A 20,353-nucleotide genomic window follows, 5' to 3' on the forward strand; every position below is an offset into this window, starting at 1 on the left:
GGTTCAGACAGGTGAAGATGCTTTTCTGTGCAGAAACAAAGACATGGAAGACCAGAATACGCACAGTAGGTAAAGTCTTCATTGATGCATTTCCTTATCTGCTCAGTGGGGTGAAAACACCCAATACAGAAGAGGCGCAGATGTCAAGGCGTGGCTGGCAAGGATGAAAATCCAGCATTTTCTGTCAGCACTAAGCAGAAGCCAGAACGTTCGTCTTCCCCGTCTAAAGGCTCTTGACTGGGTCTTCTTTATTCCTCCGCTCTGCATCCACCCCGGAGCTTCCTCCTGAGGTGATTCCAGGAGCCCACAGGCGGCATTATTGTCACACTGCTTTCCCGCGTGGGAATGGTGGGCTTGCTGCCTGTGTCACAAGGCAGACCTCTTCCTGCCTTGGGGGGACGCAGAGGTGGGGCGGGGGTAGAGAGACTTGTGGAGGCGAGGACAGCGGCCCGGCAGCCCCGGATGAGGTCCCTGGTCTGCGTGCTCTACGCAGTCCACCTCAAGTTCTGGTGTAATCTCTTACCCCAGAAGTCAGGCTTCAGGCTTCATGGCTGATGTGCTTCTTAAGAGGAAACAATGAGCTCGGGCCACGGCTGTCACGTGGAAAGCCCTCCCTGCGCGTTCGCTGGTCTGTGCTGGCCTTCATCACGGCATGCAGCCTCACTCAGTCCTCTTGCTTCCTGTGCCCTTCCGAAGGTCTAAGCCTCATTTTCTCTCTTAACAATGCAAATTTTCCTGGCTCCCAAGCCAGTGCTTAAGGCAGCTTTTGCACATGTGCGGGAGGGCAGCTCACTACAGTCCAGGGAAGTCTTGCTCGAGTTAGTCAAGAGCAGCCACTGCTTCCTCCTGAGGGAAGGTCCTCTGGAGACGCTGCAGCCAGGAGTTCTGATGTGGAGATGGAAACAGCCTCTTGTCAGGTAGGAGAAGCCGGCCACATGCCGTGGTCAGCCTGTCTGCGGTCGGACGAGCTATAGGGTGCTGGCCCCTGCCCGGGATGAGGCCTACCTTCAGCCACGACATCTGCGCTCCTCAGTCACAGCGAGGGAGAGGGACCACCGTGTCACACAGAGCCCCCTCCCACTCCCCACCATGAAGCTGGGCGTCCCTGACTGAGCAGCTCAGCCACCCCCACCAAGGCCCTGCCCGTCCGCTGCTAAGATGCTGGCAAGTGCTGTTCTCATGGCCACTTACTCATTTTATTTATTTATATTTTTTTCACTTACTCATTTTTGTCATCTGGAGAGAGCCATCCTTATCAGAAGACAAGCCCAGGAAAGTTGAGACTATTCCTGGTAGAGAGGAGAACTTTTATCTCCAAAATAATGCAGCACTTGGATAGGTGAACACGGGAGGTCACACAAAGTTGATGCATCCTCTTCTTCTTGTTTATTTTTTTTTTTTTGGCACAGCTTTGGTCTTAAGGTTCCTTTCAGAGTTTTAGCTGTAAGCGTCTTCATTTTCCATACTAAGCCAATCATATTCTTTGCAAAGCTGTTTTTCTTAGTGGCCCTGAGGTTGAACCCAGGCCCTTCACGCTGACTCTCATACCTTGCCCTTTTCCTTCACTTCTTTATATTTTGAGGCAAGGTGTTGCCACATCACGGCATTGCCCAGGCTGCCCTCCATCTCGGGACCCTCCTGCCTCAGCCTCTCAGTACTGGATCACAGGCTTTGCCTGCCCGTATTCTGGCTACAGGATATCCACACACACCACATGTAGGGTACTTAGCACGTGTTCTGGCCCTCCTCAGCCCATGGTGGCTGCCCACCAGTCCTCAGTGACCAACACGTGTGCGTATGGAGCAGAGATCGAGGCTGGCTGCAGAGTCACTTGCTGAAAGCCGGCCCTGCTCTTCCTCCTTCATTCCTCAAGCGTCCTGGCAGGGCTGTGCTCCTTCCTGGGAGCAGTTAAGAGCAGAGGCAGTGGAGACCCTACACAAAGGAGTATCCGCGCCTTCTCCTTCTGCAGTCGGCCTGGCTTTCCTGCGGCCACACCTCTACTGGCGCCACCTGGATGGCATCATAAGCAGATGCCTACCTGCCCCTCACCCTCTAGCCCCTTTACCTGCTCCCTGCTGGCTGGAGAGCCACACGCACTATGTGGTGGTCCTGTTCATGCTGGGCTCCGTCCTCCCCGACTAGGCCAGCTCTGCTTGGCCTCCTGGCCTCCTGCGCTGTCCTCAGACCTTGGGATCCTGGACGCGCCTTCCTCACCGCTGTCCACCAGCGTTCACTCATCCATGGGCCCCTGCACCCAGCGCTGGGGGTATCCTGTGAAGTGGTGGACTTGTGGCCTCTGCTTCTTATCTGACAGGGCCCCCTCATGGGTGCCAATGATTCCAGGGTCCCCACCATCTGCCTGGAGCCCCCAAAACTGGGCGTGGGAAGGGGACAGTGCCCTTTTCTGGCCCACAAGTGACTACATAGAGTGACAGTGGCAGGTTTCAATTCACTGGCATACATCTTAGATAAAAGGGGATCATGTTTTGGGATGTAACTGGAACCCAGGGCCTAGGAAGCAGGGTGGAGCCCACTATTCCTTACACACAAGAACTTACAAGGGTGACCTCGGATGACAGGGCTAAGAGCATGCCAGCAGCCTCCAGAATCCAGATGTGTAGGCCCAGCACTCACCCAGAAGGTCACAGGAGCTCACTCTTTGGGACTCCTTTTTTTCTTTATGGAATATGTCATGCTTTTATTGTTCGGGGGGCCTGAAACTTTGGGGTTTAAAGAATCTGCCTGCCTCAGCCTGCTGCGCAGCTGGCCCACAGTCCGGCCCACCACGCCTGCCTCACTGATGAGCCCCTCTTGGTGAACAGAGGCAGGCACAAGACCAAGTAGTGACAAGGAGCTGGGTGCTGCCACTGGGATAGCACAGCCAGCACTAGCCTGCTTCCCATCATAGTGGAAATGCCAGCCCCAAGCGGAGCTGGCAGGAACAATGGGTGTTGGAGACTTTATTTCAGGGAAGTCAAAATAATTTCTTTTTATGGCTTGGGTTTTATGAGTCCATATAACGAGCACCGATCCGATGATTTTCATCTTTACTGAGTAAACACGGCTGTCTTGGCTCATTCTCAGGTGCAGCCTTAGTTGGACACACAGGCTGGCCTCCCCTCCCCGCTGGCCTCGGGCCCCACCTGTCCCATGAGGGGGCAGCAGCTGCCGCCAGAGTCACCAGGCTTTCATCATGACATGGCGCACTTCTGTCCTGGTAGCATCGAGACGGGAGAGCAGTCGAAAGCGCCTGCGAGCAGCCTGGCTCGGGAGGAATCTCCTTGGGGTGGGCAGAGGCCATGATGGCATTCTGTGGATGTCACCCTGTGGCTCAAGTCCCAGCAGGAGGGACATGATGAGTGGGACATGTCTCGGGTCCTGGCAGGTCTGGGAGGGCTCGTCCCCAGACCAGCTGCCTGCAGAGCGGCTTCTCTCCGCTGGGGCGGAGCAGCTGTGTCCACCTGCCCTTGCAAGCTCTTGGGCCAGCGCCAGGACCCCTGTCTCCTGCAGGCCCTCTGTAGTAGAGTGAGGCCACAGCCAGATCCCTGTGGCCTCTGGAGCAAGGACGCCCTCCCTCAGGTGGCCACAGCATGACTTGGCTTAGACTCCAGCTCCACCTCAGGCCTCCTCCCAGACTTCCAAGCTGCATTTTGCCACTGTTCTGCCTTGCTGCAGAGTTGGCTATGATTTCCTGAAGCAGCACAGAGTGAACAGAGCTGCCCTGCTGCCCTGTGACGAGTGACCCGAGATGCTGGCGTCTGGCTTTGCTGCAGGGAGATGGGGCCGGCAGGTGGCAGGGAGTGCGTCCTGCAGCTCAGCCTGGGGCTGCACGTGGTTCACGCTCCAGGCTCCTCAATGGGCGCTCATATCTACGCGTCTGCTGTTAGGTCCCATGTGGGACATGGGCAAGAGGCTACTGTGCTTCAGCTGAGCTGGTGAGGAGTTCTGGGACCCTGAAGTTCTGGAACATGGTGTCGCTCTGCACCATGGGGCCCACTCCTGTCATCTGCTCCCTAAGCAGACACAGGAAAGCCCTCTGTCACTTTCCTTCCATGGGGCTGGTATGGGAGGTCAGGAGCCAAGAGCAGGCTGTGAAGCAGAGAGGACTTCGCTTCCCAAGGCCTGGATGACGTCAGAAGCCTCATCTCAGAACCCCGAGCTTGGCTTGGCCTCTGGGGCCAGCAAGGCTGCATTCTAAATGCCAGTGCTTGAAGGGCAGTCCCAAGCATTCCTGATTTGATTGCTGGACATCTGAACAGATGGAATTAAATCTGTGGATGGAGTGATTGTTCATCCTCCAGAGGACCACTGCCTTTTCTTAGAGTGGATCATTAAGCGGGTTTTGCTAATCCGTGACAGCTGCAGGCAGAAAGCCCAATTTGAGACTCTCCCTGAGGCTTATACCTAAGACCTCAGGACGGTACTGCCCTGCCCCGGAGAAGGGCGAGAAGAGCAGCGTCCCATAAGTCACACTCCCAGGGGACTGGCGAGGGCTATGGCTGGCACCGGAGTGCACAGGAAAGCGATACTCTGCAGAGTCTTTCATTTCTTCCAGTTCCTCCCAAGAGAAAAGTCAGAAGAGCGGGAGCATGTGGCAGGAGGCAGGTGCTCAGCAGCCAGGGAGCAGCCGGTGGCACGTGTGGCCGTGCAGGACCACGAGCTCAGCTCGTGGTTATCTGTGAGTTTAAGAGATTGAGGAGAAACTGGAGACGGCTTGGAGGAAGATGGTAGGAATCGGTTATGCATGAAAGAACGAGAACAGATAAGGACAAGTTAGAGGCAGGAATGTTCTGCTCCACGCAACAGAGGAGGGATAACAAATGCAAACTGAAAATTTTAGCTGACTTGTAGGAATGCGTTGGCCAGCTTTGCCATTAATTAATGCTTTGCAGCCTGAATGTATATGGGCTCGGAGGCTCTTTCCTGACTGACTCAGCTGAACATGAGGCGTTTCTTTTGTGGCAGGGTGTGGCTTCTGTTGTACAAAGAAGGCTGAATCCCCAGAGCTCCTGAACGTGGGGTACAACAGGACATAGAGGAGGCAGGACGCTGAGGGGTCCTTCCAGCCCCCCACAGATGCCAAGGACATGCGCTACTGGTGGCTGCGTGATCTGAGATCTGTGCGAAGCCCCACCTGCCCATCCGTCCTTCAGGAAGGGGCAGGTTTGCAAACACCTCCTTCCGTCGCTTGCACCCTTTTGTAAAGGTTACTTGTGGGGGGCAGGACTGGCTCTGCACCAAGTCTACGGGTCCGCAGCAGGGCTGAGGCACCTCTGGCACCACTGTCTGCTTCCTCCTAATCTGTGAAGAGAGGGCTCCACATAGTCAACGTGTGTGGAGCCCAGAGTCTGAGTGGCAGAGTGAGAAGTGGGCAGGGAGGAGACACAGGGAGAGGGCAGAAGACCTCACAGCAGGAGGGCAGAGACTTGAAGACACAGGAAGTGGGTGGGACGCCACAGGACCTGCTGGCTGCAGGGGCCAGTGCACCTCAGTTCCCACAAGCGTGGCGCCTGCCTCAGACCCCCAAATGTGACTCCCTGAACAGGAAGACAAGGCGCTGTTCTCTGCTCCACAGACCCCGGGGAGCTCGCAATACTGAAATAATATTGCCCCACCAAATACTCGTAACGGCTACCTTTTTAAAAAGGATTCAAGGTTGTAAGATCTGTGGGCTCATTTCCACTTCTTGATTCCCAATGTTCGAGTGCAAGAAATACCCTAATCTCAAGAAAGCCAGGGGTTTGCCAAAGTAACAGAGGGCCCAGGGCTTGGTGAGCCACCAGAGGACACAAACAACTGCGCTCAGTGCAGCCTCCAGAGTCCAGTTCCAGGCCAGCACTGTGACTCAGCAGGAGTCATTTTTAGAAGAAATGGGACTTGCGTTGGTTTTATTGTCTCTTTTGAAAGCATATTTTTGAATCTCAGGGGCCAAATAAAAATTTCCTAAGAGAGGAGGAGCGTTATCAATTACATCAATTCAGTAAAATTCTGATTCATGTGGCTTCGGTTGCTTTGAAAGTTATGAATATGCAGAAGAGAGATGGAATAAAGTTTAGGTCTATATTAATCCTGGAAAAGTATCTGCCAGACAAATTAATATCATGAGCAATATTAGAGACGGCTTAAGTAACTTAAGAACAAACTGTCCTCAGCCACCACCAAATATGTCAAATTTGTTGGTAAACAATCACTGGTTTGTTACGCATGATTCCTATCTCTTTATTAACGCAGTTTATCCAAAATAATGTACCACTTGAAAAGCCTTCCAAGAACGGTACACGCTTGGACATGGCAAGCGCGCCTTTCATGGGCAGCAAGTCCCCTGTATTAATGTAGGCTTTCCTCAGATCTCATCTGGGTTAGCAGAGCATCTACTGTGACAAGATCAAGACCCTTCTGTGACACAGAGCACCCAGCCATTTCAATAAGTGACACAGGCAGAACATCCCACTAGAACACGCACATGCACATGCATGTGTGTGCATGTGCTTGGGCCCGTGCACGCCCCCCCCCACACACACACCAGCAATGTCTGTCTCCTTCACACAGGGCTCAGACTCCTGAGCAAATGCAGGAAGCTGAATCTTTCTGTCCCCCATTTTCTTTAGATATTGCAAGACTGTTCCCCTTCCGCCTTCAGGGTTTCTGTGTAGAATCTCCACAGTGCTGGGAGTCTCGCCTCATTGTGAGGTTCCTGTGGGCTTAGCCTCTGGAAGGAAAGAAAGATTCTGGGCGCTGACACCCTGCACTCACTGCCCCTGGGCCCGTGGGAGCCCTGCCCCAGAGAGACGGCAGCTTAGCACTAGAAACACTAGCACAGTGTGCGCCCAGAGGGAGCCAGCCCGGCACCTGGCTCTGCAGGCAGGAGATGAGCCTGGGGGATGCTGGGACATGGCCTGCCTGAAGAGTTGGCCCCGCTCAGGTTGCAGTTTTCTCAGAATTCAGGTTTCTTTCTATGCTGACCTTTGCTTTGTGTAGTTTTGTTCTTCACATTTTATTTTGTGTGTATTAAAATACAAGGTATGGGGGCTGGTGAGATGGCTCGGTGGTCTAAAGCACCTACTTAGAACAAGCTCAGCAAAGCACAGGGACCACGGTTCAATCCCCCAGCACCACATGCCAGCCGGCCCCGCCCCCTGGTGGGCTGAGCTGGCCACACACACACACACACACACACACACACACACACACACATAAAAATTAAATTAAAAAAGTAAAAATAAAATACAAGGTATGATAAAAAACTATGCTAAATGTTAAATCTTTAGCATTTCACTTTAGTGAAAGACATATTATCTCTTCAGCTCCCTCAAGATGTTCCACTCTGCGGGCAAATGCTGTACCACTGAGCCATGCCCCCAAAATTCTCTACTCTGAATACACCTCCTTTATTTTGCCATTTTCGGAAGCAGTTGTGGATGTCTTCTTTTGTGAGTGTCTTTAATTGCCAGGGCATTTCGACTTTGGGGAAGAACCAGAGGTCACCAGGTGCCAGAGCTGGAAGATAAGGCACAGAGGACAAAACCATGTCTCTGAGCCTGCCTTTCGGTTGCATGTGAGTCAGCAGCGACATTTATGTCATCGTGGATGACACCTCGTGATGGCACTTGCCAGAGGGGACTTCCAGAACTGCTTTAGGAAGTGATAAAGAATGAGGGGAGAGGCTCAGCACGGGTGTGTATGTGGACCCAGGATGATACATTGGCTACGTGTCACAAGCTTGTACTAAATACTTTTTAAAGAAAGTGGCAAGAAGGATGAGGTGAATGTGCTTGAAGCGAGAAGGACCACGGCAAGGAGGATTATTGGTGGTGCAGCTTTCGCTATGGCACATTCTTAATTGAGACCAGCACTGATTGGGATCACACCTGGTAGAGCGTGCATGTGCGCTCTAGTCTAGCCGCAAGTACTCAGCCACATGTCTGCCGCTAGGCTTTGTGCGCTGCGCCCTGCAGATTCTGAGTTTTCTTGGTGGCTCTGCCGAGATGGAGGACGTGTCCCATTGCCCGGGCCACCCACTACTCTCCCTCTGCAGCCATGTGCACAGCCTCTACTGCTCCAGGGAGCCTAGTGCCTTCACAGAGCAGACAGGCGGGTGCGCTCAGAGTGGCCTTGGCCCTCCAGGCTGTGGGCTTCTGAGGAGGTGGTGAGCTCTGTGTTGTCCTGGGCTCAGCCAGTCTGGGCCGCTTGGGCTCTGGAGTACTGTTCTCCATCCGACTTCCCTGGGGCTGTGCAGGCAAGTGCTTCCTGCGGAGGGGCCTCAACCTGAACCCAAGTGTCCCCAGCAGAGACAATGCATAGGCATGTGACAGTGGCATCCTCCCTGGAGAGAGGAGCATTCCAGGCACTGGTTGAGAAGACCCTCAGGCCAGACAGTTAGCCCTTTTTCCCTTCGTGGAGACACTGGCACACTGTGCAGCCCCACGTGCCCTACACCTCAGCGTGCACCCCGGAGCTGGGTGTGCTCCTGCTTCTGTGTGCCCACTTGGCACACTTGTGTCTGTGGGCAGAGCTGCTCACTGTGTGTGCAGCCGGGGGCAAGCAGGAGGCTGAGCGGGCAGGCTCCGGGGCCCGCCTCTCCTGGGGCTCTGGAGGCTGTTCCGATGGCAGGAGCTCACCCAGTCAGTGCAAGATATGGCTGCATTCACACACCCGCCTGGTAAAGCTCCAGAGCTGACAGCTCCCAGGGAGCGCAGCAGGTGGCTTGCAGACACAGCAGCAGCACTGTGGGTTTGACTCGGTTGCCAAAAGCCTTCAAGGCCATAAAAGGCGGCATTCAGGGCCGTAGAAGGCTGCGCGTCCTGCTCTCGAATCCCCCGGCAGCAGGTCGGTCGCTCCAGGACTAACAGTTATGATTGCTGGTGCACAGGTATCCCATGCGTGGCCTCCTAGCACACCTGGCGCCCACATGTGGGTCTGAGGCCAGTTACCGGAGCATCACGAGCGGCCCTGTCATTCGGAGTCCACCCTCAGCACCAGCATTTCAGGTCACAGCTGAAGATCTTTGTCTGCACCTAGGTGAGGTGCTTTTAGGCTCAAATACAGTTCTGGAGGCCAGGACTCTGCCCAGTTCCAGGGACCTCCAGAGCGCCCCAGGTTCATCCCAGAGCCATGGCCTGCCTGCCGCCTCTGCTGGAGGCTCAGGCTACTGGGGCCATGTCTGGGCAGACTCTCAGTTCAAGTGACTCCAGGAAAGAGCGCCCCACTTACTCCGCTTCAGAGGAGGGGGGCGCTCGCGGCCCCTGAGCCTGAGGCAGACAGACGGTTGGCAAAGTCCAGCCTGAGAAAAGCAAGGACTGAAAATCTGGGTCGAGTCGCATCCCCGTTTCCTGCCCCTCAGTGAGTCGAAGCTGGGATTGCTGCCCGCCCAGTTCATATACGGGCGGCCTGCTTCTGCCTCCAGTAGGGCTGGACGGACCAACGCAGGGCGCTGCTCAGGCGTGCAAGGGAGCGCACTTGTAAACCGTGCCCCGAGACTGGCGCTGCACGTCGGGGCAGGAGGGAGCCGTGCTGCCCCTGCCTGGAGCGCCGCACCGTGTCCGTCCTCCCCACTGCCTCGGGTGGCCTTTGATCTCCTGATCCGTCAATCCAAGCTATATTCCAAATTTTGGCTTCTGACACCTCTCCCTGGTGGCTGGAGCACTCTGATGCCCACCTCTGTCCTTGTCCAATGAGCATTCTGTTTAATAATCAAATTTTACTGCCTGTCCAACTTTTTAGTCTGCATTTTTTCTATATATCAATCTCCTTCCCATTTTTAAAAATTCCCTGTCCTTATGACGGGGTGGACAGTGAATGCAGCCGGGAAGAGTGTTCAAGCTCTTGTGGCACTGAGCCAATACGGCAGGCACAGACCCATGTGTCCCGGAGGAGCCTGCCCTTCCACGTTGTCTGCAGGACCGAGAACCAGGGCCTGGCTGTGCTGTAGAGGGAGAACAACACCGCAGCTCCAGGGTGGGGGAGAGCAGGTGTGCCCCGTTCATTGTTTGTGGGGCTGGCTGGGGGCAGAACACAGAGAACCTTGTGCTTTAATGACAGCACTCCTGAAAACCGCAAAACCCACTGGTTCGGATAGTTTCTCAGTGTGTCCACCAGGGGAGGGGACTGGACTGAGAATCTTTCACCTCTCTGCTCACAGAGGGGTTGGCTGCTCTGCCACCATTTTGGTGCACTTTGGCTGTCATTCACTGGCAGTGTCCTCTGATGCGGGCAGCATAATGTTGCCGGCAGAAGGCTCCACTGCCCTAGAGGTGGTGTGGCAGGCATGTCACACTTCTGCCATCTTTCTGTGGAGGGGACATGGGGCCTGCTCATGAGGTAACATCCAGTTTCCTCTGGGGCAAAAAGTTAGCTATTTGGCAGCAGCTGCTCAAATACAAGTCTAGGGTTGTAGAAAATATTTCTCTTATAAATTAATATAACCCCCCCAAAAAAAAAAACTATAAACAAACACCAAAGCACTATGTGAAAACATTTCATTCTAGAACAGGGCTGGATTTCTGTTTCTCTGCATCAGTAACAGTTTGTGACAGCCTGTTTAAAGGAGTCTGGAGGCAGCTCCATGCAGAATCCATAGGAGATAACAAACAGGCTCAGAGGTCTTAGGAACAGGCAAATTATCCAATTCAGAGAAACAGGCTAAGTTTGAAAACGTGAAACTAGCAGCGTCTTGCCAACACACGTACATCAGCTTGTGCATACTGCTTTACCCAAATCCCTTCTCCTTCACCCAGCTGCTCATCTAATCAGGCTTCCGGTCACTGCCCTGCGAGCAGAGCCCTCCGTGGGCAACGTGCACGCTGCTCTTGGCCTCACAGAGATGCCCCGCCTGCGCCCGTCCTTGCTGCCTCACCCAGCTCCTCCAAGGCCGTCTAGCAGGGCGCCTGCTGGCCATGGCCCTCCTCCAGCCCACTGGTTTCTGCAGCCCACTCTTGGAGCTTACGGCCTTCTGTCTCCTGCCAAGGGGTGAAGGTGGGCAGACACCAGCCCACCCCGAGTGCACAGTGGGTCTGCAGAGGTCAGGCCAAGCCCTGAGCAGAGCTGCTGCCCTCTCCCACGCGTGGGGGGTTGTGAGGGTGGAAGACCGTACCTCCTGATCTCTTTTCCAGGGTGTCTGTGGTTTCCCTGGCCCTGTCTGCCATCTGATCTTTGAAAGGAATTTCCTCACTGGCGTGAGAGCATGCATCCTACTGCGCACTCTCCTGCTGCCCCTGTGTATGAGATCTGTGCATGGCCACCTTCCGAGGTCACAAGAACGCAGCTGTCCTCCCTCCAAGCTCTAGCACTGACCTTTGTTTCCACACTCTCTGGCATACTTCCAACTGCCCTGCAGCATCTCCACTCTTCCCATTTGATTCTTCCACACTGGAAGGGATCGAGGTGAGAAGAGTGTGGGGACATGTGCTCCCAAATAGCTCTGGGTTCCCATGCGTGGCCTTGTCAGAGGACAGACAGGGTGGTGTGCAGCATGCTGTGGCCAAGCTCTGGGCTCCTCAAAGTGATACAGTTGGTCTGTTGTCTCTTGAGAATTTGCAATCTGGCTAAGATTAATATATTCAAATCATGAGGCCAGAGCTTCTGTACAAAGAAATCCTTAAAGCCACGCACCGCTTGGTACGTTCAACAACACATGCTCAGCCCTGGGGGACTCTGGAGGTGTCAGCAGATGGAGCTCATGGTTGGGCGCTCATCCAGCAGCTGCTGCCGGGGCAGTGGACTCTGGACAGGTGAAGGACACCTGGGGGTGGCGCTAGGGCAGGGTTCCCATCATGGTTCCAGTGAGGGGTGTGCTCAGGAGGCTGGGGCGATGGTTTCCTCCAGGAACCCTCAGTCTTACAGACATGTAAGGGAGAAAAAAGGCAAAGCCCAACGTTTTCCAGAAAAATCATCCCACACGGTCCAGAGCTGAGTGTGTGAAGTTCACGCTGCTGTGCCATGCTGTTGATGTTAGGGACTGACGGAGCAGGGAGGGTTCAGGCCAGGTGAGCTCTCCCAGTCTCCAAGAAAATGAGCTTTGAAACTGCTAAGAATAAGAAAGATGGTGGAGAGTAGCTGATGCTGCAGGTGGGAGAAACATTTGAGCCACAAAGCAGAGATAAAAAGGAGGGATTTACAATTAATAAAACTAAGAGATGTGTCAGAGAAGAGTTTTCATTCAAGGACTACAGAAATCAGTGTGGGTCCTTTTGCTTCTGTTTTCTAGTGCATTGTATTTATTACGCATATCTTTAAGGAGGTTAGGATTTCCTTAATAGGCGTTGATCATGGACCCAAGGGACACAGGTGGTGGTGCAGGTTCTGCTTTGCGGAGTCTGCTCTGTACCTGAACTCCACTGAGGAGCCGGTATCTTCTGAACCAGGCTCACAATGGGCTGCAGGTTGAATGGCCAGAGCCCTGAGGAGGGACTGAGCCCCGAGGAAGGACTGAGGCTTAAGGAGGGATTGAGCCCTGAGGAAGGGCTGAGGCCTGAGGAAGGACTGAGGCCTGAGGAAGGACTGAGCCCTGAGGAAGGACTGAGGCCTGAGGAAGGCCTGAGACCTGAGCAAGGACTGAGGCCTAAGGAAGGCCTGAGACCTGAGGAAGGCCTGAGACCTGAGGAAGGCCTGAGACCTGAGGAAGGACTGAGTCCTGAGGAAGGACTGAGCCCTGAGCAAGGACTGAAGCTTAAAGAGGGACTAAGCCTTGAGGAAGGACTGAGGCCTGAGGAAGGCCTGAGCCCTGAGGAAGGACTGAGGCCTGAGCAAGGACTGAGCCCTGAGGAAGGCCTGAGACCTGAGGAAGGACTGAGGCCTCAGCAAAGACGAGCCCCGAGGAAGGACTGAGCTGTCATGTGCTCCGCGACTGGAGGATATGCTGGGTTCAGGTGCAGCTTAAGAGAACAGTGCTTGCGTGCAGTGAGGCTTTCCCTGCCCTCAGCCTAGTTAGGTGGAGGACTTGTAAACCCGACTAGGACATTGATCCCCAAATCGGACATCATCTTGAGTTTTAAGTGGTGGGGGCTTTCTGAGACCTCATTGGTGAATGATGGGTCCCTTAGGCTTGGTGGCAGTTGACAGCGTGACTCAGAAACGCACAGAGTGATGTCTGTGTGAGCACTTCTGCCCAATGCTGGTGCCTCCTCAGCTAGGTGATTTTCTGAACACTGTCGTCCATGCACGTAGACCATGCAAGGTCTCTCAAGTGTACTCATGCCTGGGATTAAAAAATACTTTGCTATTCTTCATGGTCCTTGCAAGGTAATTGTTGTTAAAAGTACTAAACCAGAAAGCAAATGTGAAAATAATTGTTCCTCAGTAAGGAGGGGCTCTTGCTCAGCCTATTTGCTGTGACTGCCTGACTCTGTCTCCCCAGAAGTGAGTGTGCGCCAGCTGGTGCCAACACCGCCGTTAGATGTGGCTGATTCAGGAGCAGCACTCAGCTCTCCTTATGACAACCGGTGGTGGCTGAGCCTTCCAGCCACCAAGCTCATTCTGAATCATGACTTAAAAAGGCCATTTACCCTGTGACAAACTTTCATTTTTGTCCTCCTTCTGATCTTTATATGAAGACAAGAATGCCTTTCCTCATCTGTGTCATTGTAAATGTTTCTGTGGAGAAGCCTGCAGCTCACTCTCGGGTAGTTGAGACACCGGCACTGGCGTGTCATTAGGTCCCTTGCTCCGAAGCTCCTGATCAAGTGAAAACCCCTGAGCTCTGGTACCCAAGCGGGTGGCTGAGGTGACCTTGTGGGGCCCGCCACTGGTGGCCTCACCTGCAGCTGGAGAAGTTCCCACGTGACCCAGCATTCGTGGGGAGTGCCCAGATCCTGCTCTCTCCAGGGTCAGCCCTGAGGAGCTCGTGCTGTCCGTCAGCCTGCAGAGGGTCCCATCCCGCTTCTCTCTGAGGATGGAATGGTGGGCTGCCTGCACTATGTTCAGGTGGTCACTGAGCTTCAAGAAGTAATGGATACATGAAAATCTGTGACTAGGAGAAAACTTGGGAAACCCAATTAGACAGGTTCCTCCCCAGGTGTTTGCATTTGTGTTTTCCCTCATTTATTAACTATGCCCAGGGGACAAATCCCCACAGCTCTGGAGCTGCCTATGCTAAAAGGAAGGGGACACCCCAGGCAAAGTCAGGGTGAGTGGTCTGTGACCAGAGTTCTCTGGTAACCGTCCCCTGTGGTGTGGGCTCAAGGTGCTGGACTCTCTATCCCCATGAATAAGCAATTTGAATCCAAGAGACGAAAGTGGAAAACAAAATGTGATCATGCGTTGATCACTAAAGAATGCCCCAGGAAAATAGTGCAGAAGTTGTCACAGTGCAGGGCTTGGCTGCCTGCCGGGGGACAGAACCGGATGTGGGACCTTCCTCAACCCTGGGGAGTCCTGGAACAGAGGTGGAGGAGCCACCTCAGCAGGAGCTCAAAGCAGCTTCATCACTTTCAACTTTGGTTGAGCGGGGTGCTGAGAGTGGTGGCTTGGGCCATGGGCCTCACAGGCTGCTTAGGAGACTTTTGGAGTTGGTCCTGTCACTTCACCCATGGTGTCATACTCTGAGCTCAGTTTACCTGTGAGTGGAGAGTATCACCAATTTCCAACTTCACCCCACATCAGTAAATGCCCCTGGTGTAGGGCTCTGGCCACGGGCTGTGGCGCACCAAGTGCCCAAGTACATTGCAGCCCATCTGAGCCCAGGGACAGGAGGGCAGGGTGTCCCTCAGAGCGTGTCCCTTCCTGCTCAGTGCACAGCTGTCATGGGTGCTGGGCACACTCAGCCCCCACCGTAGAGGGCCACTGCATCAGCTGTTCAGAATGCACAGCTCTGGAGAGAAAGCCTGCGCTGGGCAGCCTGAGCCTTCTGGGGGCAGACTTCCAAGCTTGGGCTGCAAGACCCAGGAGTGACATCTGAACACTGTGGCTATTTTGGAAGCTTCCTGTAGGGCCATGGAGTTGGCATGCTGTGTGGACACTTCCCAGTGTGCTGTGCGGCTTCTGCCCCCTTCGGGCTCTGCTTACACTGTGGGGAGAGATGGGCTCTCCTGTCAGCCACCTCTGGCGCCTCTGTCTCCCTGGCAAGTGTACATGGCTGTTTGTTCGCCTCTATGCAATGTCCTTACAGACTTTAGTATAGTTGTAGAAAGCAGAGCACCTTGTGTGTGGCTTGGGGGGCAGTTACCTTCAGATGAGGGCGCTTATATGCTCACTTGAAGGATGGGCTGACCCCAACCCCTCCACTGGGAGCGGAGGATGCTACTGATACCAGCACTGGGGTGGGATGAGCCCTGGCTAAAGAGGACATCCACCAACAATTGTATTACACCCTGACTGTGGTCCATGCTCTGGGCGATGCATGATTTAAAGGTTAGGTGAAGGGCATTCACAAAACATACTCCTGATACAGAGCCATGCGCTGCCCTGCTGGAGAGCCTTACCATGTGGCAAGTGTGCTGTTGGTAGAGAGCCTTAGGAGAAACAAAGTGAATATGCGTTCTTTATATGCATGACAGCATGCAGGGAAATAAAAGAATCTGGCCGTGGTGCTGGGGTCCCCCGGGAACCGGCCTTCCTTGCAGGCATCTTTGCCCTTACACCTTTACATAAATCATTTTGTGAGTTGAAAAACACTTTACTCTGAAGCCAACTACATTCTAATTTCCCCATTTTAAAGACAGGCTTTGAAATGAACAAACATTGGTCAACAGAATGTTTCTTAGTTTAAGAAACAGTTTGATTGGTCAGATTTAGGTCATTATTTCATGGCCAGTCCTTCCAGGAAGCCTCTAAACATCAACACATTGTGGATTGAAAAGTGTTTAGCCCTCGAGGGTGCAGGCAACGGGACACAGATTGGGCTTCTTCAGATGGGTAGAGGTGGGCAGTGGGTGGGTGTTGGAGGGCTAGGAAAACAGGCTTCGGCCCAAAGGAGGCGTCAGAGCTCAGTGCTCAGAGCTCCTCACTGGGAGCGTCCACAGGATACAGTTCAGGGTCTCTAGCATAGATCGCCAATGCTCCCAAGTCCTTCGTGACGTGAGTGGACACTGGTGTCAGCTGAGAGCATCCTGCCCTGACACGAGCTTACCAGGCCCTGCTTCTGGGTCCGTCAGGATTTGCACTGGGCTGAAAGCTCAGTTGGCCTTTCCCTGAATTTTGTCACCTCTTTCCTGGCCCGCGGGCTGGGACCTCAGCTCCATGAGGAGCTGATATTTCAGATAGGCTCATGAATGTTCTCAGAGACAGCCCAGGAGGTGGCAAGCACCCACAGGTCTCCCTATAGCCCAAGGGGCAGAGGGTGGTGGAGGCTGAGGCTGCCCCTGAACTAGTCCCACGATGGACACATTTGCCACTGCAGCCAGCAGACCAATGCCCTGTAGCTGCTGCTGCCTGCTTGATGGCTAGGCCTCCTGGAAGAGTCAAGAGGCTGGATCTGGTGGCCCTAGTGGCCTTTAAGAGTTACCCTCTGACCTACGCCAGCCTCAGAGAGTAGATCTGGCTCCCCTGTCTCTGTGTCCACCGTGGGTCGCAGGGACCAACCAGTTTGACCTCCAGGTGCCAGGACAAAAGGAAATGCTGGTTCCCTGCTCTGCTTCCAGCCGAGGAGCCGGGCTGGGGCCGCGGCCAGCACTGTTGTTTCGAAGCCAACGGGTTGGGGATGAGGCCTGTTCACTGGGCCTGAGGTAGAAGGGCCAGCATTGAGACAGACATCCCAGGGGAAGACAGGCTTGGTGCAGGCAGAGACCAGTAGGAGTGGGTGCCGGGGTAGCCACTGCCATCACGGACGCTGGGTGGCCAGTGTCTGTGGGAGATGGCCGCCCGAGCTCTGTGGCCCTGTCACCAGCTGCAGACCTGGGATTCTGGTCACCTTGCCCTGCCCTGGTGGTGAGGGTTAGTTCTTTCTCTGGAAACAGCCCTCTGTGCCTCCACACTGGGGAGGCTGGGGTGTGGGCTCTGCATTGTGCATCGCTACAGACGCAGGCAGACTCTTTCGCCTGCAGGTCCCATGCTTGGGACCTCGCACCTGGTCTGCTAATCTGATCTAGCCCCTCAGCCGAGCATAATAGGAGACACCACTGTCTCCTATTACTGACTTAAAATCTGCTCCTTCCAAACCCACTCTGCCAAGCCTGTCTGTCTGTACCACTGTCCTCAGCAGCAGCCGTCCTCTCCTCTGCTGCCAGTGGCCCCATGGCAGCTGCCTGTGCAGACCCATCCTGTGGACAGCCTGCTTGGAAACTGAGAACAAGCTGGCGTGTCCTGCCTGGCCCAGGGAGGTTCCCAGCCTCATGCACCCACATGCCAGTCGGCCAGGCCCGGCTCCGGCGGCCACACAACCCTGCAGTCAGCAGGTCATGCAGCTAATGATGGGGTCACAACTTTATTTTTAATTGATTATTTATATATTTGGTAGAGTCCACAGGGTCTTACTACATAGACTGGACTCATAGTGATGTTCCTGTTTTCAGCCTCCCAAGCGCTGGAATTACAGGCGTGCGTCACCATGCCCAGTCTCAGTCAGTGTCTCAGCACGGGGCCAGCACAGCATGCTGGGGATTGAACCTCCGTGTCTGCACTCTGCCTAAGCAGGCTCATTAGTCCGCTGAGCTATCTGGTCAGCCCAGGTCACAACTTTAGTCTGAAGAAAATTAATGTTTTCTTTGAATGACATTATGAAGAATTTTTTTTTTTTTGACAAAGGAAAATATTTTAAACACAGGTGCTAAATTTTAAACATGGCTGTCTTTTGACTGCTGTTGTCACTGTTGAGAGCCTGCTTCCCACCAGGTCCACAGAGGTAGGCTGGACACTGAGCAGATGTGTTTTCCTTCAGGCTAGAAAAGTAACCATGCTTCGCTGTGGTCCTGAGATCTGCCCTGAGGAGGCAGGGCACGCAGAGCTGCTGGCTGGGCGGGCAAGGAGCGAGGCGGAGGGTGAGGGCTTGGAGGGCAGTGGCAGAACTCACACTCAGGGCTGCAGAGGAGGGGCCCTCAAGGAAGCACTGGGGGCTCTGTCAGGAGGGACGGTGGCACTCAGTGTGTGTTGGGCTCTCGGTGTCCCTGAGGGGGAACTGTACGTTGGTGGGCCTGGACACCAGCAAAATGCGGAGCATTTCTTACTGCTTGTTCTGTTGTAAGTGAAAGACAGGAACAGAACGTTTAGGCAGAGTGCTAAGAGATTAGGAGGAAGTGTTTGAAGAAAATGATTCCTGTAGGGTGTAGTCCACACGCACTTTCTTTGGACAGAGCTGGCTTCATTTACAAATCTGGTTTTAAAATATGCACAGATTTTAACAAAGACGATCATAGGGTGTTTTGGCTTGATCCCTAGAAGATGTTTGAGAGCCAGAAATGCTCTGAACAGAGCTCTGTCTTTAGGCCCAGGCCTACTTGCCCGTGAAGCTCATCAGACGGACATCTTGGCACCATTTTTTGGCACTGGTGGGATGCCTAGATGTGGAGAAAAAACTGAAACACCATGCTGAAGTCACTTCCGAGGTGCCGCCATTCCCGTGCTTCTGGGGGGCCTGCCTCCACACTCGCTGCTGCCCGTGCCTCAGCTCTGACCTACGTAAGGAAAGGCATCTGTGCCAGAGTAATTCTTTATCAAGTCTTAAATGGTCCCTTGCATTGAAAACTGGTTAAAACTGGGGATGGATCCCAAAAACCAGAAATTCTGGCAGCTGTCTGGCATGGGGTCAGTTCCACCGTGAGGCTGGCCCAAGACCGTCAGGTACAGAACCGAACCGTGGACACAGGGAGCCCTTCATGCGTCACTTGTGCTGCCACCCTTAATTTCTATTTTGAAATTTGAAAGAAGCAGATTCCGATTACAAAGATGAAAGCCTTTTCCCAGTTCTCTATTGACATAGATACCTGGCCCAATCCCCGGAGAGTCGAAGGAGGGCCTAAGGCCGAGGCGATGAGGGCCCAGACAGCACGGGAAGCTCTTCTCTCCAGAAGGGTGGTGGTTTTGCTGCTGGGCCTGAGCTCAGCCCTGCATTTCCACTCTGCTGCGCTCATTCCGATCACGCTAGCTGTGCTGTGCCACGCTGTGCCGTGCCACGCTGGGCGGCACTGTCCCCTTCCATTCTGCATGACTTTGGGTTTCTAAAGATGTTATTACTTTGACTCCTCTTTGGTGAGATTTGCTGCCTGCCCTCCAGAGTCCATCCTCTCTGGTTCTGGGGCCCAGGGCTACTCGACACCACGACTGTGTCCTGTGTGCTTTCTGCTCTCTGTAGCCCCCAGAAGAGTTCAATGGTGAGGGGCATCTGACCGAGTCCACCAGACCATACAGAGGCCAGAGAGCCTGCAGAATGGGCAGTAGCCAGGGCTGGTCTCCGTGGCCCCACCCTTGCAAGGAGCCGTGGGCCCGCCCCCAGCTCCAGCATCCACCCCGAGGCCCACTTGCTCAGTAAGAGGGCCTGCGCACCTCGGAAGGAATGAGGTTTGCCTTTCACGGCATGCACGCTCGCCCTTCCAGCCCGTGGGGAGAAGGCTGTGGCTGCACGCGCAGTAAGGCAGACGTCTGTGAGGCATGTCCTCGCCTGAGTTGAGCGGCCTTGGCTTCAAAATGTGTTTCACAAGGGAAGTTCCATTCATGGCAGGTGGCTGCGAGGATTAAATTTTCACAGGCTCTTGATTCATACATATTATGTAAATCTTTCTTGTTAGGCCATGTGTCCTTTCCGAAAGTTATCACAAAGATGTAAAAATAGTTACATAGCACAGAAAACTACTGACAGTAAAGATAAATGAACTAGAGTCTTTTGGGGGAAAAGTTTGTTTGATTTGATAGCATTATTCAAACTGCACAAGGCGGAAGAGATATACAAGCCCAGCCTGGGCCCGGCCTGGGCCCATGATTCAGGCCATGTGGGGTCTCCTTGCAAGGACACCTGATGCTTTCTCAGGTGAGCGCACCCCCATGGCTCTGCCCTCCTGGCCTCCAGAGTGGATCTGGGCTGGGAGTCAGGTGAGGGCTGTCAGCTCCTTGGAATAAGACCGATGTCTGACCCCTGCAGGCCTCATGCATGGCCGGTCTCCGCTTACAGTGCAGCCGAGGAAGCACCCAGCACCCTTTGCGCAGCCTAGGGGAGGGCGGCTGAAATGGAGGGTGGTGTCCTGGGCCTGTCTTCATAGCATGTCTGCAGATAAGGCCATTGCTGGTCCGCAGTAAGTTATGGTGACCTGAGCCTCCCGTTACAGCAGCAGCTATGTGAGGCTCACCCTCAGGAGCCACCTAGAAATGCTCTCTGAGTGGCTGGCTGGACCGCTTGAGCTGAAGGCCAGCGCAGGGCTGTACTAGGAGGAAGCTCAGCCCGCACGTCAGGAGGAGGGGGCAGCAGGGAGCGGAGCATGGCACACAGCACGGCGTC

General features: G+C 54.2%; 1 protein-coding gene across 1 annotated transcript in view; it reads left to right on the forward strand.

Annotated features, from left to right (window-relative positions):
* Smoc2 (SPARC related modular calcium binding 2) overlaps window positions 1-20,353 on the forward strand; it is a 140,748-nt gene that overhangs the window by 106,905 nt on the left and 13,490 nt on the right. Inside the window, exons 9-11 of the mRNA XM_023711939.1 lie at window positions 3,222-3,286; window positions 3,774-3,790; window positions 9,948-9,954. Coding sequence (XP_023567707.1) covers window positions 3,222-3,286; window positions 3,774-3,790; window positions 9,948-9,954 — 89 coding nt within the window. The remainder of the gene's footprint in view (window positions 1-3,221; window positions 3,287-3,773; window positions 3,791-9,947; window positions 9,955-20,353) is intronic.

Source organism: Octodon degus, unplaced genomic scaffold (genome assembly GCF_000260255.1).
Source record: "Octodon degus isolate 3935 unplaced genomic scaffold, OctDeg1.0 scaffold00022, whole genome shotgun sequence".
Taxonomy (NCBI): domain Eukaryota; kingdom Metazoa; phylum Chordata; class Mammalia; order Rodentia; family Octodontidae; genus Octodon; species Octodon degus.